This window comes from Epargyreus clarus, unplaced genomic scaffold, assembly GCF_041222505.1.
Source record: "Epargyreus clarus isolate Ecla_fem2 unplaced genomic scaffold, WU_Ecla_fem_2.2 ptg000032l, whole genome shotgun sequence".
Lineage (NCBI taxonomy): Eukaryota > Metazoa > Arthropoda > Insecta > Lepidoptera > Hesperiidae > Epargyreus > Epargyreus clarus.
Window position 1 is genome coordinate 7,662,295 of NW_027332237.1, and position 19,319 is coordinate 7,681,613.

At 33.6% G+C, this 19,319-nt stretch overlaps 3 protein-coding genes across 3 annotated transcripts; 1 reads left to right on the forward strand and 2 right to left on the reverse strand.

The window, feature by feature from the left end:
* Window positions 1-3,626: 3,626 nt before the first annotated feature.
* LOC140755027 (UDP-glucosyltransferase 2-like) lies at window positions 3,627-9,188 on the forward strand. The gene is made up of 4 exons (XM_073090201.1): window positions 3,627-4,460; window positions 7,241-7,460; window positions 8,027-8,246; window positions 8,812-9,188. The coding sequence occupies exons 1-4, from the start codon at window positions 3,633-3,635 to the stop codon at window positions 9,098-9,100; spliced, it is 1,557 nt and encodes a 518-aa protein (XP_072946302.1). The 5' UTR covers window positions 3,627-3,632; the 3' UTR covers window positions 9,101-9,188.
* A 497-nt stretch (window positions 9,189-9,685) lies between these two features.
* Window positions 9,686-15,361, reverse strand: LOC140754964 (UDP-glycosyltransferase UGT5-like). The gene is made up of 6 exons (XM_073090125.1): window positions 15,345-15,361; window positions 12,550-12,740; window positions 11,711-11,819; window positions 11,366-11,449; window positions 10,180-10,339; window positions 9,686-9,727 (listed from the first exon to the last, which is right to left on the reverse strand). The coding sequence occupies exons 1-6, from the start codon at window positions 15,359-15,361 to the stop codon at window positions 9,686-9,688; spliced, it is 603 nt and encodes a 200-aa protein (XP_072946226.1).
* On the reverse strand, window positions 15,338-17,771 carry LOC140755028 (UDP-glucosyltransferase 2-like). The gene is made up of 4 exons (XM_073090202.1): window positions 16,881-17,771; window positions 16,516-16,738; window positions 15,859-16,078; window positions 15,338-15,726 (listed from the first exon to the last, which is right to left on the reverse strand). The coding sequence occupies exons 1-4, from the start codon at window positions 17,709-17,711 to the stop codon at window positions 15,438-15,440; spliced, it is 1,563 nt and encodes a 520-aa protein (XP_072946303.1). The 5' UTR covers window positions 17,712-17,771; the 3' UTR covers window positions 15,338-15,437.
* Between the last annotated feature and the right edge of the window lie 1,548 nt (window positions 17,772-19,319).

Below are 19,319 nucleotides of genomic sequence, written 5' to 3' on the forward strand. Positions count from 1 at the left end.
AATGTTTTCGGGCAGGGCGTTCCAAAGTAGTATCGCCTGTACTGTGAAGGAATACTGGAAAAAAACACTATTATGCGGTGGTAGTTATCTATGGATAATTATTTAATTATAAAAATGGATAATTAATTACTTTAGTGTTATACTCATTTGCTACTTGTTATTGTTATGTTTATTTTAATGACAATTTAAGCTATCCACATTTACGAGTAATTTTATTGTAATTAATTATTTGGTGATACTTGTTATTTGTGTCATGATTATATAATATTATTATTGACTTGATACTTTTGTAATAATTATTATTAATCAACTTAATGTCATTCAGTTATCATAATTTAATTAGTCAATAATTTTAATTTGTAAAAAAAAATTGTATTTTTCAAACCTAATACAGGTAGGACACATTGGACTATCGTATGTACATAATATCTGTGTAATAACTGTGTTTTGGCAAATAAAGAATTTGAATCCGATTCGTCAATATTACATTTCATACATTTTGTATACAGTGAGTTCATGAGCTCATGATTAAACATTATTTAGTTGCCAGACACAATAAACTTAGAAGCGGATGCCAAGAGCTGTTTAAGTACAGATAGCGTAATTCGTTATCATAGAAAACATGTCTATAACATGTATTACTACGTACGGGACACTTATGTTCTAAAACCGCAACCGATACTTTACGATGCGCTTTTTTTCAGTTTTTTCTATAAGACAAGTTTTTCTAAAGTTGAAAACGAGCACGCAATCCACCTTTTTTATAATTGAACCATAAAGCAGACGTGCTAGCTGATGGAAAGTATTCAACGTCGCCTAAGGACATTTGCAATATCAGAGAAGTCGCTAAAGCATCGCCGGCTTTGCAGGAAAACTCTTTTTATACCATTTTTGCTCATTTCACATTTTTCGTGGCAAGAACCTCCGTGTAAACTGAACCGTGGAGGTTGGCCACGAGTCCAGTTAAAATTTAGTTAAATAATGATAAATGGTCACGATTGCCCATGGACATCGGCAAATAGGATTAAAGTCCTATCTATGTCCTTTCGTATCACAACATTCAAACCAGTACCCTTACCAGGAGTTTTTTACGTTTCGACAAATATGACTGTTTTGGTATTTGTTTACGTATTGGCTCATACGATTTTCTAGTTCTGACACGATCCGCTAGGGGCGCTGATTGGAATTTGTATGGGGAAATACGTAAACAAATACCAAAACAGTCATATTTGTCGAAACGTAAAAACTCCTGGTGAGGGTACAGAACACAGCGGTGCAAAAATTGATTTTAGATGGTACCAACATCATGCCACTTGTGGAAATAATATTAATAAAAAGTTTGGAAAATCCAAAAGTGCACGACTCATAATGCTCATTTAATTATGAAATATAAAAAAAAAAAGAAAAAAAACTTAAGTCGTTCAAAATTAATTGCCGAAAAAACAGCTGTAGTAGGAAGAAGGTACTGCACAAGCGCCCCTGGTGGAATAAATGTACATAATATCTATAGATATATCACCATCCATATTTTTATTAATTGCAATTAAACGACACTGAATTAATTATTCGCATTCAGTGACCTACAATCGTCGATTAGAATTTTTAAAAAAAAAATTAACTCAAATGATGGATTTTTCACAAGTTACAGTGTTATCAGGTTTCACACATGACGGACAGGAAATTTTTTTGACCTATTTTGGTGTTTTTTTCCAATTCTATTGCAGTAAATCAATTTTTGAAAAGTATGGAATTAATCTCCATTAAATTATCTCGTCAATAGTATGCAAAATATCTTGATTCCGTGAACTATCAAGGCTATAATAATAAAAATAACCCCCAAAATGAAGCGAAAAAAATTTTTCGATCGTAAAGCACTCTCTGATGCTTCGCATCATGAGTCGTGCAATAATCAGTTTTGATTGTACAAGACATAGTGAATACACAGTTATGGAGATTTCCTATTTAAAAACAGATATCTTGTCATTATCAAATTACAAGTGCAATAACATGTCGACTAATTTTATAGTAGGTAATTACGTGTTACGTAATGATTGTAACATTTTTAATGATACTTAATGACGCTCTATTATAAACTACATTATGGAAATGACATTCAACATTTTATACAAACAACTTCCATGTGTAATTATGTAATTATGTCTTGAAGTCGTAGTGAAAATTGAAGGTAGCTCGTAAATTATGGTATGGTTGTAAAGGTGGTAGAACCCTTTGTGGTTCGACTCCGGCAGCACCACCGCCACACCTATTTCTGCTTAATAACATCAGTGTTAAGCGCTGCTGTGTTCCGTTTTGAAGGGTGTGGTAACGGAGACATACTTTTCAGAGGCATTCCAGCTTAGTCCTCAGGGGTAGCAGCGCATCTGTGGCCGACCTCAGGTAGGTATATCTAATCCTATCTGGGGTTGATTACAGATGTCCATGGGCGGCAGTAGCCACTTACCATCAGGTGGACTGCATGCTCGTCTGAACTCCTATATTATATATAAAAAAAAAAGCTCGACTTGTAGTTCGACTCCGGCGGCACCAACCCGATGCCTATTTCTACCTAATAACAGCAGTGTTAAGCGCTTCTGTGTTCTGGTTTGAAAGGCGTGGTAAGGGGGACATACTTTTCTGATGTATTCCAGCTTAGTCCTCAGGGCGGCGCATCTGTGGTTGCGCACAGACGGTACTGCTACCTTAAAAATACATGTTTATTAACTGTGACAAGGAAAATATATTTTTTAAAGAAACATATTAATATACTACTTCCTCATTAAATTAATTTAGTCAGTTATTATGATAAATGTGATTTGGCTAAGCGTTTATATAATGTAGAAAATATATTTATGAATATATGTGTTACTATCACGCCATACTGATTTAACATATTTGCTGGTTATTTGTAATAATTTAATATTTATAACTTATTAAATACTTTTTCTATTTTTATATCTTTGGAATATTCAGTATTGCTTTGAGTTAAGAAATTACATCAAATTTTTGCAATATATGTATTTTAAAATTATAAAGACTTATAATATATATCCATATAAAAGATTTAGTATAGAAAATTCTCTGGGAACATTGAAATACTCAATGTTTCGAAAGTTATGTCCTTTTTAATTTTAAGCGTCTATATACTTAACAATTTATCGGAGTTTAATAATATTAATTGATATTAATTTTATTTTTTACTGCTTGTTAAAATTCGTTTTGTTTTGTTGTATTAAAACAATTCAATAAATTTTCTAATCGTTGTATAATTTATAGGTATATAAATAGTATAATTTTAAAAGATTAAAATAAGTTAAGTAAAGATACTTAAATGTGTATTTCAATCTCTTCTACTCTACTGTAGCATAGTATGACATTATTCAAATTAAATTTTAATGTAGGAAATTTATTAAAAAGTTGATTAAGCATTCAACTCATTTGTTTGGATGGTTGCAAGTTATTGCATTTAAGGGTCATATATCTAGCGTTTAAGGAAAATGGTGGTTGCTGCTACGGCGGTATTAATTGAATGCCATATTTAAGCTACACGCGTACTTTATCTGCAATATATGTAAAAGTGTTGCATATAAACAGATTGAACGTTATAACATGTTCAGTCATAGCGTGTCTCCAAAATGGAACATACAGTGTTAGCATGCGTAGTGCTGAGTGCAACAGCCGTGTTGGATGCCGCGAGAATATTGGCAGTGTTTCCAACTCCGTCCATTAGTCATCAGTTTGTGTTTCGTCCTATCACGCAAGAACTGGCACGACGTGGCCATGACGTCACCGTGATCACCGCTGATCCAGCATTTCCAAAGAACCTAGCACCTGGAAATCTAACAGAAATCGATGTCCATGATATATCTTATAGTGTGTGGGAAAATGATCTAAACAAAGTATCAGTGGGTACTGGAAATGACATGAACGCTCAATTAGAGATGTTTATCCATCTTTTCGCTCATATATTCGAGCAGCAGGTACAAACCGATGAGGTTCAAAATATAATCAAAAACAAAAATAACCATTTCGATCTAATACTTGTGGAAGCATGTGTGCGAACAACGTTGATATTTTCACACATTTATAAAGCGCCAGTGATAATGATAAGTTCTTTTGGGCCAATGGTGGGAACGAACTCGATTGTGGGAGCACCAAATCATCCTCTGTTCCAGCCTGTGGTCGTACGTCAGAGGCTGTACAATCTGACGTTATGGGAAAAGATTCGGGAAATTTATCAGCAGTATAAATTTGAGCAGATATCCCATTCTCTGGAATACGAGGAGAATATGATGCTAAAGAAGATATTTGGACCTGAAACTCCTTCTCTGAGTGAACTGTACAATAATGTAGACATGGTTTTCTTCAATGTGCATCCTATATGGATTGATAACCAACCAGTGCCGCCAAGTGTGATTTATATGGGAGGTATGCATCAGAATCCTGAAAAGGAATTGCCCAAGGTACAAAACTATTTTGTTAGCTTAATGTATTTCTAGTTCTGTTTGGATGAATAGGATGTCCTACAACGGTCCTACTATTTTCTGCGTTATTCAATCCATTACTTAATTTCAACATTGCTAAAGTGCATTTCATTTAGTTACATAAATATAATACATAAATATATACAATTTGGAAAGGATCTAAAAATAGGTCTTACACCTTTTGTTAGAAATGTTATATCGAATGTTTTGCCTGTCAAAATACGCAATTTGACAATGTCTGCCTAGTAGACGTTATCATATGATTTCGATCTTTGGAAGGCAAAATTAAATACGTTAGTCCACCATACTGCTGAAGTAAATTCTATATACCTTTATAAACCAGTGCAAGCCTTAATACTGTAATAATACTGTGATTTACTTCCATCAAACTTTTAAAGCATGTATAAACAAGGATTTGAGGACGACAGAAAACAGTTCTGAATTAACTAGTAAAGTATATTTGGAAAATCAAATAAAGTACTCACAAGGTTAGGGTCACACCATTGCCGGATAACTGCGAGTGTCGATTCATCATCTAAGCCTTTTCTCCCTGTTGTATTACAGCGATTTGTCGCTATATTACAATTCACACAGCGATCCATACTAACAATACCCAATCGTAATACCGGCGGAAGTCCAAGTCAGTCGTAAAAACATCAATTTGCAGGTCCGGTACGATAGCAGGTTAGGTCAAGTAGGCAAGATCAGTAGTCCTTAGAGAAAAACAGTAGTTTTACCTTTAAATTTTATGTAATGTAACTTTATATTTTAAAAATGCATATACCTACTAATGAAGCTACTTCCTACTGTGATAAAAAATACTAAAAATAAAAATAAATACGTGGTACGGAACCCTCCGTGTGCGAGTTCGACTCGCACTTGGCCAATTATTTATTAAATGTAATAATGATGTTAAGAATTCTTTAAATATTATAAGTACCTATTACTTAATTACATTTATAGCAGGGTTATCAAACTTACATACATATTAATTAATTATTTATGTTACTTAATTTATCATTACAATTATATAACATTTCGGTGAGCGTGTTTCAATATTCTTCTCCTACTTTATGGCTTGTTTGTTTTTTACGAAATTTCGTTTGTATATAATGGATTTAAACGATGTTTAGCTATAATTGGACCTGGTAGACCTATTGTCGGTTTAACTTTTTTAAGTATCCCTATTACTTTTTTTTTATTTCCTTCTGGATTCCTCACAATAAATACATTTTTTTAGCTTCCGAGCAACTGTCAATCTCATATCATAATTGTGAAAGTTTTAGCCATTTCACTGCCTTTATTACAACGGGTCCTTTAAAATAAATAAAATACTTACTTAAAATTAATTGAAAAATTGAATTCCTGTTTTTTGAAATCTGGGCCTGTGACCCTCAGTTCTCCGCTATGGCTTTTAAACTTTCACTATTATTGAGCTTTATTAAGCTTTACAAGTCAAGTTTTAAATGTTTCATAATAATTTATTTATTGAATTAAGGTACTATCAGTACTTTCTTGATAATTATCTTAATTTATAAAACCGCGGTGTGCATGTGTTTTGGCGGTCTTCACCTTGATCTTAAATTTTATGTTTCAGATTCTGACCCTTTTATGTTTATTTTTATTTCTCGGTTTATTTGACTCTGGAATTTCTTAATCGTTGCCTTCGAAAGAGTTGTTGCCCTCAGCCTTTGATTTGCATCAAATGAATTATCTTTACCAAATGTGTTAAAGTTTTAATGACTCACCATTTTTTACTGTTTTTTATTAAATGTAATGATGATGTTAAAGATTTTCTACATGTACATTTATAGCAGTTTTATTAAGCGTGCATGCATATTAATTAATGATATTCTAGTATGATTGCGTTTGACCAATCACCTTTAGTTATCTTAAGACCTGGTGGTGGTGAGTGATGGTGAAAAGTGGTAACTTATTCCTAAAATCCCTTCAACGACATGTTTCGAATTTTAATAGGTAAAAATTGGTTAGATTGATTTTATTAATAAATGGCATTAAGTGGTTTTATATTAACGTTATCTTCGTTAATCACTAAGGAAACCCTATTAATATGAGTTGCGTTCTTTATTCTTATCTTCATTTATTTAACTTTCCTTTATTAAATGTAATTCATTTGCATTAAAGTATTTAAAATTTTACAATAAAATTTATTTAATAATATTATTAAATGCAACGATTGTCTTTTTAACTTAATTTCATCGTTACTAATCTTATCTTTTTTTATTACTACTAAGAAATAAATTCTCATATTATTGTTTTCTATAGTATACAGTTGTTTTAATTCATATTAAATTAGTATTAATGTTTTGAATATAATTATAATGAGTTAAACTCAGTAGTTATACAATAGAGAAAATACTATTACGTATAAATCTGCATGTCTTACCATTAACCTTAATCGTTTCGTATTTATCTTTGAGAATTAAATTAGAATTAATTAAAATAAATTATTCAATTGTTATTAAATTCTCAAGTATGAATTATTAGGTTCAAATTATGATGCTGTAACATTATAGTGCGTGTTATTTTGCTTTCTATCAACAAAACTGTATTTATATACTAAGTAGACTTTTTTTACTAAAAAGTTATTGTGTTCTTTTTTCCCTTAGCGAATGATAATATATAACAAAAAATATTAGGTCTGGGTGTTTAGGTTCATAGATTGAGACCGAGACCTTATATACGAATATGAGTGTAGGTAATGATATATAACATTTGAATGATTAATCTACTTTCAGGATCTCCAATCATACCTAGATTCATCAAAACACGGCGTTATCTACCTCAGCTTCGGAACAAACGTTCAACCGTCAGTATTGCCGCCACACAAGATAAAAATGATGATGAAAGTATTTTCCGAATTGCCCTACGATGTAATATGGAAATGGGACAAGGATTTGCCTGGCAAGCCAAGTAATATCAAGGTGTTAGAATGGCTGCCACAATCTGATCTTCTTCGTAAGTAACTTTTATTACTAGCATATGCACTAGATGCCAGCTGTCATAAATTTAAGCGACCATCTTAGTTCTCAGGAAGTGCAACGGAGCTGTTATCGGTAGAACCCCACGTTCTATATGGAGTTAGTTTATGATGTACATGATGGCAATGACCTCTTACTAATTTGGTTACTTTACTCTCTCTCTCTCTCTCAGTAATAAATGTCAGTCATGCTTAGAGTTATGAAAACGATCGCAAGCAGCAAAAGGATAATTTTTTGTTTTTTTCTTATTTTAGGTTTTGTTTTGTCCAATTGGGATTAAGGTTCTACCTGAGATCGGCCACAACGTTGCCAGAAAAAGGCCAGAACAAAACAGCACCAAACATTTTTTATTTTAATATAGAAGTAAGAAACCAGCATGCAGTCCAACAGATGATAAATGTCTCAGATAGTATTTCTTGATGACGGCCACAAATGTGTTGCTACCTCTGAGAAACTAGGGACGCCTTGGATACGCTACATGCGTAAGTCGAACCACGTTACTTTCTATTGCTCCGATCTACTTTAAAGACATAATACTTACAGGGCATCCAAAAATGAAACTCTTCATAATGCAAGGAGGTCTACAATCTACCGATGAAGCTATTACCGCCGGAGTTCCTCTGATCGGTATTCCTGTGATAGCTGATCAATGGTTTAACGTGGAGAAATACGTTCGCCATGGGATTGGAATGAAACTTGAAATGGGGTTGTTTAGCGAGAACGGGTTCAAAAATGCTATTCTTACTGTTATTGAAGATCCAAGGTATGTGTTAAAAAATCAATATAATGTTAAATAATCAATATATCATTACTAGCAATTTTTTTGGAAATCCTCTAGATCCCATAAAAATATGTTCCTATATTCTATCCGTATTTGGTCTTCCATACGCTCAGACTTAAAAATATGAACATTAAAGAAAATATTTTGGAATCCTATTTAAACGCTTCGCTTTAAATTCTTTTTAAAAAAAAAGAAACGTCATCTAATATATTCAGAATTCAGCTTTTTTTGGGTATAGAAATAGAAGTTCTATTTAATGTCGATACGGCAGATACAATCGATATTGAGGAGTTGAAATATAAGAGACATTACCGCAGTATTCAAGGAATATTTAAAGAATAAACAGTACAATTTGAATGCATTTGAATAAGCTTTGCTGAAATCTTACAAACAACAATGCAGCAGTGTTACTTTACGAATCAATACAAGAATTACCTAGTCTATGGTCTTAAAATCATGAATTACTACGTAAAGGTCTATAGGGTCTGTTGCTGTCCATTCTTATCAAAAATTAAATTTGAAAGGTAAATAAATTTTCTAATTTCAGTTATAAAAACAACATAATTCGGCTACGTACTGTGTTTCGTGATCAGCCGCAAGCTCCATTGGAGCGCGTCATCTGGTGGACGGAGTACGTGCTGCGGCACGGCGGAGCGAAGCATCTGCGTGCACCCGCAGCGAACATGTCCTGGGCAGAGTACTACCAAGTGAACTTAGTCGTATTTCTTCTCACATGTATATTTATTATCCTTAGTGTTATTTGTGTAATTCTGTACTATATTATACAATTTTTCTTAAGAGTTATTCCGCAAAGTATAAAATTAAAAGTGTTGTGATTTTTGTTCTAAGTATTATCGTTTTATGTTATATGTAGATGGTATAAGTAATTTTAAGTTATTTTGTGTATATAATTAAATTATTTTGGATAAATGCGTTTTATTATGTTTTTAGTTAGTGATAAAAAATGTAGAAATTCCGAATTTAATTTTACAAGTGACTATTAGTGCCCTAATATTATATATAAGGCACCCTGATAATCTATTAATCTACACTACACATATAGATGTGATGTAGTGTAGATATTTTATATGGTGCACAAACAACAGTATCCGCATAAAGGAGCAGTGGGTTCCAGGTTCATTCCCAACATACATAGTTCATACTCATCTGATTTTCAAGTTATACGAGTTAGTAGAAAGATGGTACAACCTTTTGTGATCGAGTCTGGGCGTATCACCGCCACTCCTACCTGTTTAATAACAAAGACGCTAAACTCAGCTGCAATAAATAAATTCAGATAGTTGCTTTTTCTTCAAGTCGAATTACATATACTTCACATTCTTAATTCATATATAGGTACTCTCCTATTATCCTATTATTCCTCCATTAAAATTAAATATTACACAAGTAAACACAATGTGTTAATTACTCTTTAAGTTTTCATAAAATAATAACCAGTTGTTCTAGAAAGAAGAGTGAGGATATCAAATCATGTTTTGTAATGCGAGACGTCTAGGGTTTAAAAACGCCGCATGGAAGATAAATTTGACAAAATTATAACACATCGTTGCTATTTATTTATTACAGAAGATTAAATGCTTCTCCTGTGCTTAAGTCTTCCCTTCAGTCTAAATTTTTTAGACAGTAGGACATTAAGTATTCACAAAAGGGTTAGGTAAAATAATATACATGATTTTGATTGTATAAAAAATATAGAACAAGTAACATTGTGTCAAAAGCATAATTAAATAATATTAAAAGAATATTAACATACTTATACAAATTATTACGACGCTTTTACTTTGATACTATACCTCATATTTCTTAATATATATCGACAGATATAGTATATGATTATACAAATGATCGAAACAACAGTAAATATGTACGCAAGAAGCAATAATATTAAGTTCACTTCGTAGTATTCTGTCCAGGACATGTTCGATGCGGGTGCTCGCAGGTGCTTCGCTCCGCCGTACCGCAGCACGTGCTCTATCCACCAGATGGCGCGCTCCAGAGGAGTTTGGAGCTGATCATTTATAATCGTTCTAAGTCTTTTCATATTTTCTCGATAACTGTAATAGAATTCATCTGTGTAAATACATAGTAAAATCCGCGAAAGTACCTACTATCTTGAACATAGACACGATTACAGTCTTTACATGTCATTGTTCATACAACATCATTACCTAATATATGTTTTGGGTAAAATGTTTATAAAATGTACAATCGTCGTTTATAAAGTCTTTAAAAAATTTAAGCTAATAGAAGATAATATAGCAACAAACGCCAAAATAATGCTCCATTGCACGTTGTATTGTTCAAACAGTATTTTAAAAATATAATTATGCCCTTTAAATGAAAACCTTCAATGCACTTCGCATTGATAAAAACAGGTCTAAATACAAGTAAGCAGGGATATTAAGATAATAAATTTAAAGGTATAATAAAAAACACCTCCTTAATTATATTGCGGGTACGATGGGAACATAAATATAAAATAATTCGTATTTAATCTGTCTTACATAGTAAATTATTTAAAAACAAGTGGGTTGTGTGTTTGTTTGCAAAATAAATACCTATTTTGAAAAATACAAAAAAAATAAAGTTTGTTAAAATAAGTTAACTTTTTGTACCAAATTATGTTATTTCTGTTCATAGAATTAGATATAATAATAAAATGTAACCTGACCGAGAGTACTGCCCAAAATATAGGCCTGTGGTACTACCACGTTAAATTACTACATTTTGTACCCCCATTTGATTAGCATCTGAAGCAAAATTTTATACATATACTCACACGCACACATACACAACACCTTGGGGCACTGAAGATTATATTGGTTTCAAAGGTTTATTTAAGTAATATATTTCACAAAATTATGTAAACTAAGTATCATGAAACTTTTGCTTTGCCATTATCAGAGATATTCTGCAATATGTATTGAAGTATATAGAACAGAGCCACACAAATAATACTAATGGTAATGAACAAGCCTGCAAGAACCAATAATACTAAGTTCACTTCGTAGTACTCTGTTCAGGTCATGTTCGCTGCGGGTGCACGCAGATGCTTCGCTCCGCCGTGTCGCAGTACGTACTCCGTCCACCAGATGGCGTGCTCCAAAGGTTTTTGACTCTGGTCATTTCTCAACGTACGTAGCTTTATTGTGTTGTCTTGATAACTGAAACAAACATATTTTGTATTCATTTTATTTCATTCGACAGGTTTTCTATTTATTATTATTTAATACATTTTAAATAAGTCGGGTAAGGTTAGGTTATTGAAACGATTTAATTCGCAATGTGTATAATAAAATATAATAAGAACAAACCTCTGATCTTCAACCACTGTGAGAATAGCGTTCTTAAAATCATTTTCTGTAATCACCTCTATATCAAGTTGTTTTCCAATACCGTGACGTATATACTTCTCCCCGTTATACTATTGATCTGCTATCATAGGAAACCCGATCAGTGGAACACCAGCAGCTATAGATTCGTCAGTAGATTGCAAGCCTCCTTGCGTTATAAAGAGTTTGATATTTTTATGATCTGAAAATGAAAGTGTATTTTCATACTCCGATAAATGCTTGATAAGAACCTTGTAAATTAATTTTGATCCTGAAACTTTAGTCCATACATTTTTACACGTAACATTCACATTCACAATAATAAAACGCAGGCGCCATATTTTATCCATTCAACAAAGTAATTATGGTCAATTTATACGTAGCTTATTGTTGTTTCTGTGGTGACAAACAATGAGATTTTTTCATTAATTACTGTTACAATCCTAATATTGCAAGTTCTAGTAATCTAAATAAATCATGTGCGTGTTGACACAATAATCGAGATAAAGTGAATTGACACTGTATTGAGTGTTGTGCTAGAACTCCGAGTTGTGCAGTCCTGAATATTTGTCCCGGACAATTATAGGGAGACAAGATAATTAGAAGCACACGTCGCATGTCGTTTCGTCGCCACCACGCCACTCGCCAAATCACAAATCCTCGAATTCGAAGCTCGAGTAAATGCTGTCCTGCACATCCAATTTGCAATATGTTTGCGAATAGAAGGCAATAATTCTCAATGCTATTGTACGTGTTTCTGTATGGTTATGCTAAATAAATCAAAATTAATAATAAGAAGTCTCGAATTAGTTATCATGGTCATATCATAATTAACCTTCGAATTTTTATTTGTAATATACTCGGTAACATAATTAAAGGAAATGACAATAGTTTAAACAATTTTTCTATCATGTAATTAGATGTCTACTTACGAAGAAGATCAGCCTGTGGAACGCAATTGAATATTTTGATATTTGATGACTTTTCAGGCAAATCCGTATTCCATATCCATAGTACATCATAAGGCAGCTCAGAAAAAACTTTTATCATTATTTGTATAGTTTGTGGGGGCAATAATGATGATGGTACATTTGTGCCAAAGCTTACGTATATAACTCCCGTCCTATAAATAAATAATAACATCGTTTATTCTTTATGTGGAAAAGTGTCATTCTAAGTAAACTGTATAGTATCCACTTTAGTAGCCATTCGTGTAAATTTCAACATGAATAAATAATTAATGTACCTTCGGTAATTCCTTTGGAGCGTTTATTTGCAGTCCTCCCATATAAATCACATTAGGTGGAACTGATAGGTTGTCAAGCCACATAGGATTTACATTTAGATACACCATATCAACATTGTTATAGAGCTTATTAAGGGCTCGTATTCCGGCACCAAATATATTCCTCAGCATTTGATCTTGCTCCTGTTCGAACTCATTATATAAGTAGGAAAATCTAAAATGTTCATACGTCTCACGAATCTTTTCCCATAACGTCAAATTGTACAGTCTCTAACGAATAATCATAGGATACAGCAAGGGGTGACTCGGTGCACCTACAATTTCATTTGTGTCCTCCATAGGCCCAAAACGGGGCCGAGGCGACCGAGGCGACTAAAAGGGGGCTTCTGGGGTCATGAGCGGGAGCTCAAACCGCCCGGCCAACGGTCCCGGGAAGGACGGTGGTATGTGTGGTCGCATACTGTCGTACGCACCAGATGGTGCGGCGAGCGCTAAACTCACCTGGCGGAGCCGACAGGGCAATGTGCTAAGAAGACTCCGGTTGCGTTCCATTGGAGATCCCGGAGTCATCTACGAAGCGCCGAGGACGGCCACCGGGGGGGTTTTGGTGCGGTAAGAGTCCCAGAAAACCCTGTGTCGCTCCCACGGTATCGGGTACTTTTTGAAGGTTTCCCCCTCGTGAACAATAGGTTCACAGGCGATGTGGACGACTTTCCATCAGGTAGGCCGTCTGCTTAATCGTTAGGTTAACTTTAAAAAAAAGATACATTTGGTCCCAGAGAAAATAGGACCAGAGTTGAATAACAACTAAAACTTTTGAGGACGTATTTATATCTAATAATGTCATTGTTGTAATTTTTTAGTCTGAAGAACTTTGACAACTCTATGCAATCATGCATCTGCACTATATTAATACCCTATGGTATTCGTTAATGGCATCCGTATTGCATTACACAATTAACAATTACGGCTGTAAATTCCCCAACCATATCAACATAAAATCATCAATCATTATGATAATGAAGATAAGCGTTAAAATTAAACGCTTTATAGGTCGTTGACCTGTTCGCATAAAGATAAAACAGCCATAAAATTATGAACATACATTAATAAAACAAGAAGTACTTGCTTGCAAAACATATGTATATTTGAATAAGTATATGTGAATACGTAATTTGTTCTTGTCGATTGGGTCAATTTCGACCAAATGGGCACAGGTCGAAATTTTGTAATCAGATAATATTTTTCTTTTCAACTTCATCCAGATAAGTTTAGTTACAAACTGATAATTAATTTAAATAACGTTATTTTTGACCAAATTATGAGAGAAGTAGTATTTTTTATAATATAGGAGTAGCAGACGAGCATGCAGTCCACCTGATGGTAAGTGGCTACTGCCACCCATGGACATCTGTAATCAACCCCAAATAGGATTAAATATTCCTACCTGAAGTCGGCCACAGATGTACTGCCACTCCTGAGGACTAAGCTGGAACGCCTCGGAAAAGTATATCTCCCTTGCCACGCCCTTCAAAACGGAATACAGAAGCGCCTAACATTGCTATTATTAGGTAGAAATAGGTGTGGTAGGGTTGATTATACAGATGTCCATTGGAGGCAGTAGCCATAAGGTAGACTGCATGCGCGTCTGCTAGTCCTATGTTATAAAAAAATAAAAACAAAAATCATCATGGCCACGTTTTGCTAACTCTTGCACTAAAGGATGGATTATATTTGATAACTGATCGATAGAGTTGAGAACACAACTAATATTTTTGAGGCTTGTGTATATTGCAGTCAGCACAACAAAAACTAAAAGTTTGTCAATTTAAATTGCCTTTAGAGTAATTCTACAATAATTATACTTAAGTCTGAATACGTTGAAATATTGAGATGTTTAAGTCATTTATTTACAAAAAAGAATAAATGATTAAATTGATAGGATCTAATTCAGAAGCGGCAATAGAATTTTTGTAGGAATCTATTTTGCGATTTCGTTGTAAACGTTAATTAAAAGCTAAGCTATCGGTATAAATTGAAAATTGTATCTACAAAAAAATACATGATTAATGTTTATCGAAACAAGTATGGTTTGCTATTATTTAAATTCAACTGTAAGTGTGCAATAAAGAGTATTCTATCTATCTATCTATTTTAGCAAAAAACTATTAGTTTTTAGTTAAGCAGTTACAAACAAATTAAAATATTTTAAAATTTTCTATTTTTAAGTTATATAAGTAAGAAGTACTTGTAGTAGGGGAGCAGTACCACAGGAGCATGCAGTCCACCTGAAGTTAAGTAACTACTACCGCTTATAGACATTTGCAATCAGGTGGGAATCGGCCAGATACGGCCGGATCCCCAGTTAGAGAGTAATGGTAACTTCAGTGTGTTTATTTTAAATAGTTTTATTCTAAATCCATACTTGATATAATATATACAAAGGCTGTAAAACAGGATGCAAAAATCCAGCATACTCACGTCAAACCTTGCAACATCTTCATAGTAATATAGCATTACGTGAGTTATTATTATATTTCACACCCCCCGGTGGGTTGTGTTAAATATAAATATTTAAGATCTTTTTAGTTTCTGATTAGACGGTACAAGCCGAGAAATGGAACGCAAAATGAATACCAATACATAGGAAATTAATATAAAACTGACGAAAAGCCCCGTTAGTATAACTAAAACGAGTTTCAGTTCGTAGTACTCTGCCCAAGGCATGTTCGCTGCGGGTGCACGCAGATGCTTCGCTCCACCGTGCCGCAGCACGTGCTCTATCCACCACACAGCACGCTCTAGCGGCGTTTGGGGCTGATCGTTCATCTGCTCCCGAAGTTTGGTCATGTTTTCACGGTAGCTAAAATAATTACGATAATTTGTCTTCAAATGTTACATTTTTTTATGTTTTCTATAAATAAGCAATCAGCCGAAATATGTATAAAGCAAAAATATAATAATACTCGTAATTTAATTCACAATATTAAAATACCTTTTATTTGATATAACGGTTTCTACCGCGTCCTTCAGTTGAGATTTAGTAAATGTGGTAAAATCAAGCTTGATACCAATTTTTAGCTTGACATATTTTTCAGCATTGTACCATTGGTCGGCGATCATGGGAAAACATATCAATGGAACGCCTGCTGTTATCGCCTCGTCTGTGGACTGTAAGCCTCCCTGCATAACAAATGCTCTCACATTCGGGTGTCCTACAATAATAACGATTATTATTTTATAAGTAACAATACTTTTACTGTACCATTTTTTAGCATATTATCTAATGCTAATATATATTTTAAGTATACATCCCAGCCGATGCATTGTTTAAGACCGTATCAAAACTAACTTCTTCTGTAATTTCTTCTGTAATAAAAAAAGTTATCATAATCAATGTAACTACTAATTTTTAAGTAGCTCACCAAAAAAAAATCATTAAATTTGTAACCAGTAAATATAATTGAATCCTCTAAATACTGCCAGTTATGGACGACACGTTTATCTGTTGGTTGCGGATGTTATAACATATTGTGACAATCGTTAAACATTATCTGTAACCTTGGACAATTTAGAAACATTATAATAGGATAAGAATCTTATCGCTGGTTTAACCAAATAACGTTATACACATGCAGTAAATTTTACTTACGTAAGAGATCGGACTGCGGTAACCATTTAGAAATTTTGATGTTGTCTGTTCTTCCAGGGAGTTCATCATCATTCCATTTGAATAAAATATCATAAGGTAACTCTGATAACGCTTCAGTTAATAATTTTAACTTCTCTGGAGGAAACATGATCGGATGAATATTAGTACCGAAACTTACGTAAACAACGCCATTTTTGGATGAATCTAAGTAAGATTTTAAATCCTGAAAGTATAAAGTTCATGCTAGTACAAAACAATTTTGTTCCTTTAAATTATTATAATATACATATAATTTAATTATATTAATTGGCAGTATGGCATAGTAAATACTTATACATTTTAAAAGTGTGATATGTAAAAAGTACCTGTGGAAGATCCTTCTTAGGCTTTTGATGCAATCCTCCCATAAAGACAACGCTTGGTGGCATAGGATGATTGTCCATCCAGATTGGATGAACATTTAGAAATAACATATCGACATTATTAACTAATTCACGGACAGATGGGATATTTGGTCCGAAAATTTCTTGCAACATATCATCTTGTACACGTTCATTTTCTTTATTTGAGTATAACACCTGAGCATGATTATAATATTCCCGAATTTTTTCCCATAGCGAAAGATTATACAAACGTTGACGAAAGGATGACGGATACAAAGTAGGATGCGTTGGGGCTCCAATAACTTCAAAATTTTCATCAGTCGCTCCTAAGGAACTTACTTGAATAACCGGTGCTTTAAATATGTGAGAGAATATCAACGCTGGTCGCATATAAGCTTCGATTAACAAAAGATCAAAGTTTTTCTTCTCTCGTATCAAAGCTTGAACTTGTTCAGATTTTATTTGCACTCCGACGATGGTAAGAAGATGTTGAATATTAAGTAATTGCGTTTTCCATTGAGATTTATCTCCGATTTTATATGCAGTTGCAGTTGTAATCAAACTTCTCATAAAATTATAGGACACCTCATGTACATCGATTTCTGTAAAATTCGCTAGTGTCTGCCCTCTTCGAAAAACTGGATCTGTCGTTATCACTACAACTTCATGACCACGTTTCACTAATTCCTGCGTAAGAACTTGAAACACTACTTGATGGCTTATAGATGGAGTTGGAAACACACCCAAAATTCTTGCTGTATGCGTCAAACTTAAAGCACTTAAAATACACATCAATATCAGGATTTTTTTCATTTTTTTAAATGTTTTTATGTGCCTAGTGTATGTTATCTACCAAATAACGAATTAAGTCCATTGATGTCATATGTTTTTAAACTTCTAAATGGATTTTGTATATGATACAGTATTTGTAGGAGATATAATCAATGTATTTGATAGAGTGTAATCACATTGATAAAAATTAAAATTGGGGACAGTGTGACTTATACGATCTTTAATGACTCGTGTAATCGATTTTCATTAATCTATACTTTAAACTAAATTACTAATTTTGTGCATTTATTGCAAAATACACGCATTTATTGCAATTTAAATGCAAGATAATAGAGGTAGCAGGATTAATTAAAGAACATATGGTATGTTCTAAGTAGCGTTATAAGATTGACAGTAGATACTATTTTAGCGACGGCCACCGGGGGGGTTTTGGTGCGGTAAGAGTCCCAGAAAACCCTGTGTCGCCCCTACGGCATCGGGTACCTTTTGAAGGTTTCCCCCTCGTGAACAATAGGTTCACAGGCGATGTGGACGACTTTCCATCAGGTAGGCCGTCTGCTTAATCGTTAGGTTAACTTTAAAAAAGAGATACATTTGGTCCCAGAGAAAATAGGACCAAAGTTGAATAACAACTAAAACTTGTGAGGACGTATTTATATCTAATAATGTTATTGTTGTAATTTTTTAGTCTGAAGAACTTAGACAACTCTATGCAATCATGCATCTGCACTATATTAATACCCTATGGTATTCGTTAATTGCATCCGTATTGCATTACACAATTAACAATTACGTCTGTAAATTCCCCAACCATATCAACTTAAAATCATCAATCATTATGATAATGAAGATAAGCGTTAAAATTAAACGCTTTATAGGTCGTTGACCTGTTCGCATAAAGATAAAACAGCCATAAAATTATGAACATACATTAATAAAACAAGATGTACTTGCTTGCAAAACATATGTATATTTGAATAAGTATATGTGAATACGTAGTTTGTTCTTGTCGATTGGGTGTGCCCATTTGGTCGAAATTTTGTAATCAGATAATATTTTTCTTTTCAACTTCATCCAGATAAGTTTTGTTACAAACTGATAATTAATTTAAATAACGTTATTTTTGACCAAATTATGAGAGAAGTAGTATTTTTTATAATATAGGAGTAGCAGACGAGCATGCAGTCCACCTGATGGTAAGTGGCTACTGCCACCCATGGACATCTGTAATCAACCCCAAATAGGATTAAATATTCCTACCTGAGGTCGGCCACAGATGCACCGCCACTCCTGAGGACTAAGCTGGAACGCCTCGGAAAAGTATATCTCCCTTGCCACGCCCTTCAAAACGGAACACAGAAGCGCCTAACACTGCTATTATTAGGTCGAAATAGGTGTGGTAGGGTTGATTATACAGATGTCCATTGGAGGCAGTAGCCATAAGGTAGACTGCATGCGCGTCTGCTAATCCTATGTTATAAAAAAATAAAAACAAAAATCATCATGGCCACGTTTTGCTAACTCTTGCACTAAAGGATGGATTATAATTTGATAACTGATCGATAGAGTTGAGAACACTAACACAGCTAATATTTTTGAAGCTTGTGTATATTGCAGTCAGCACAACAA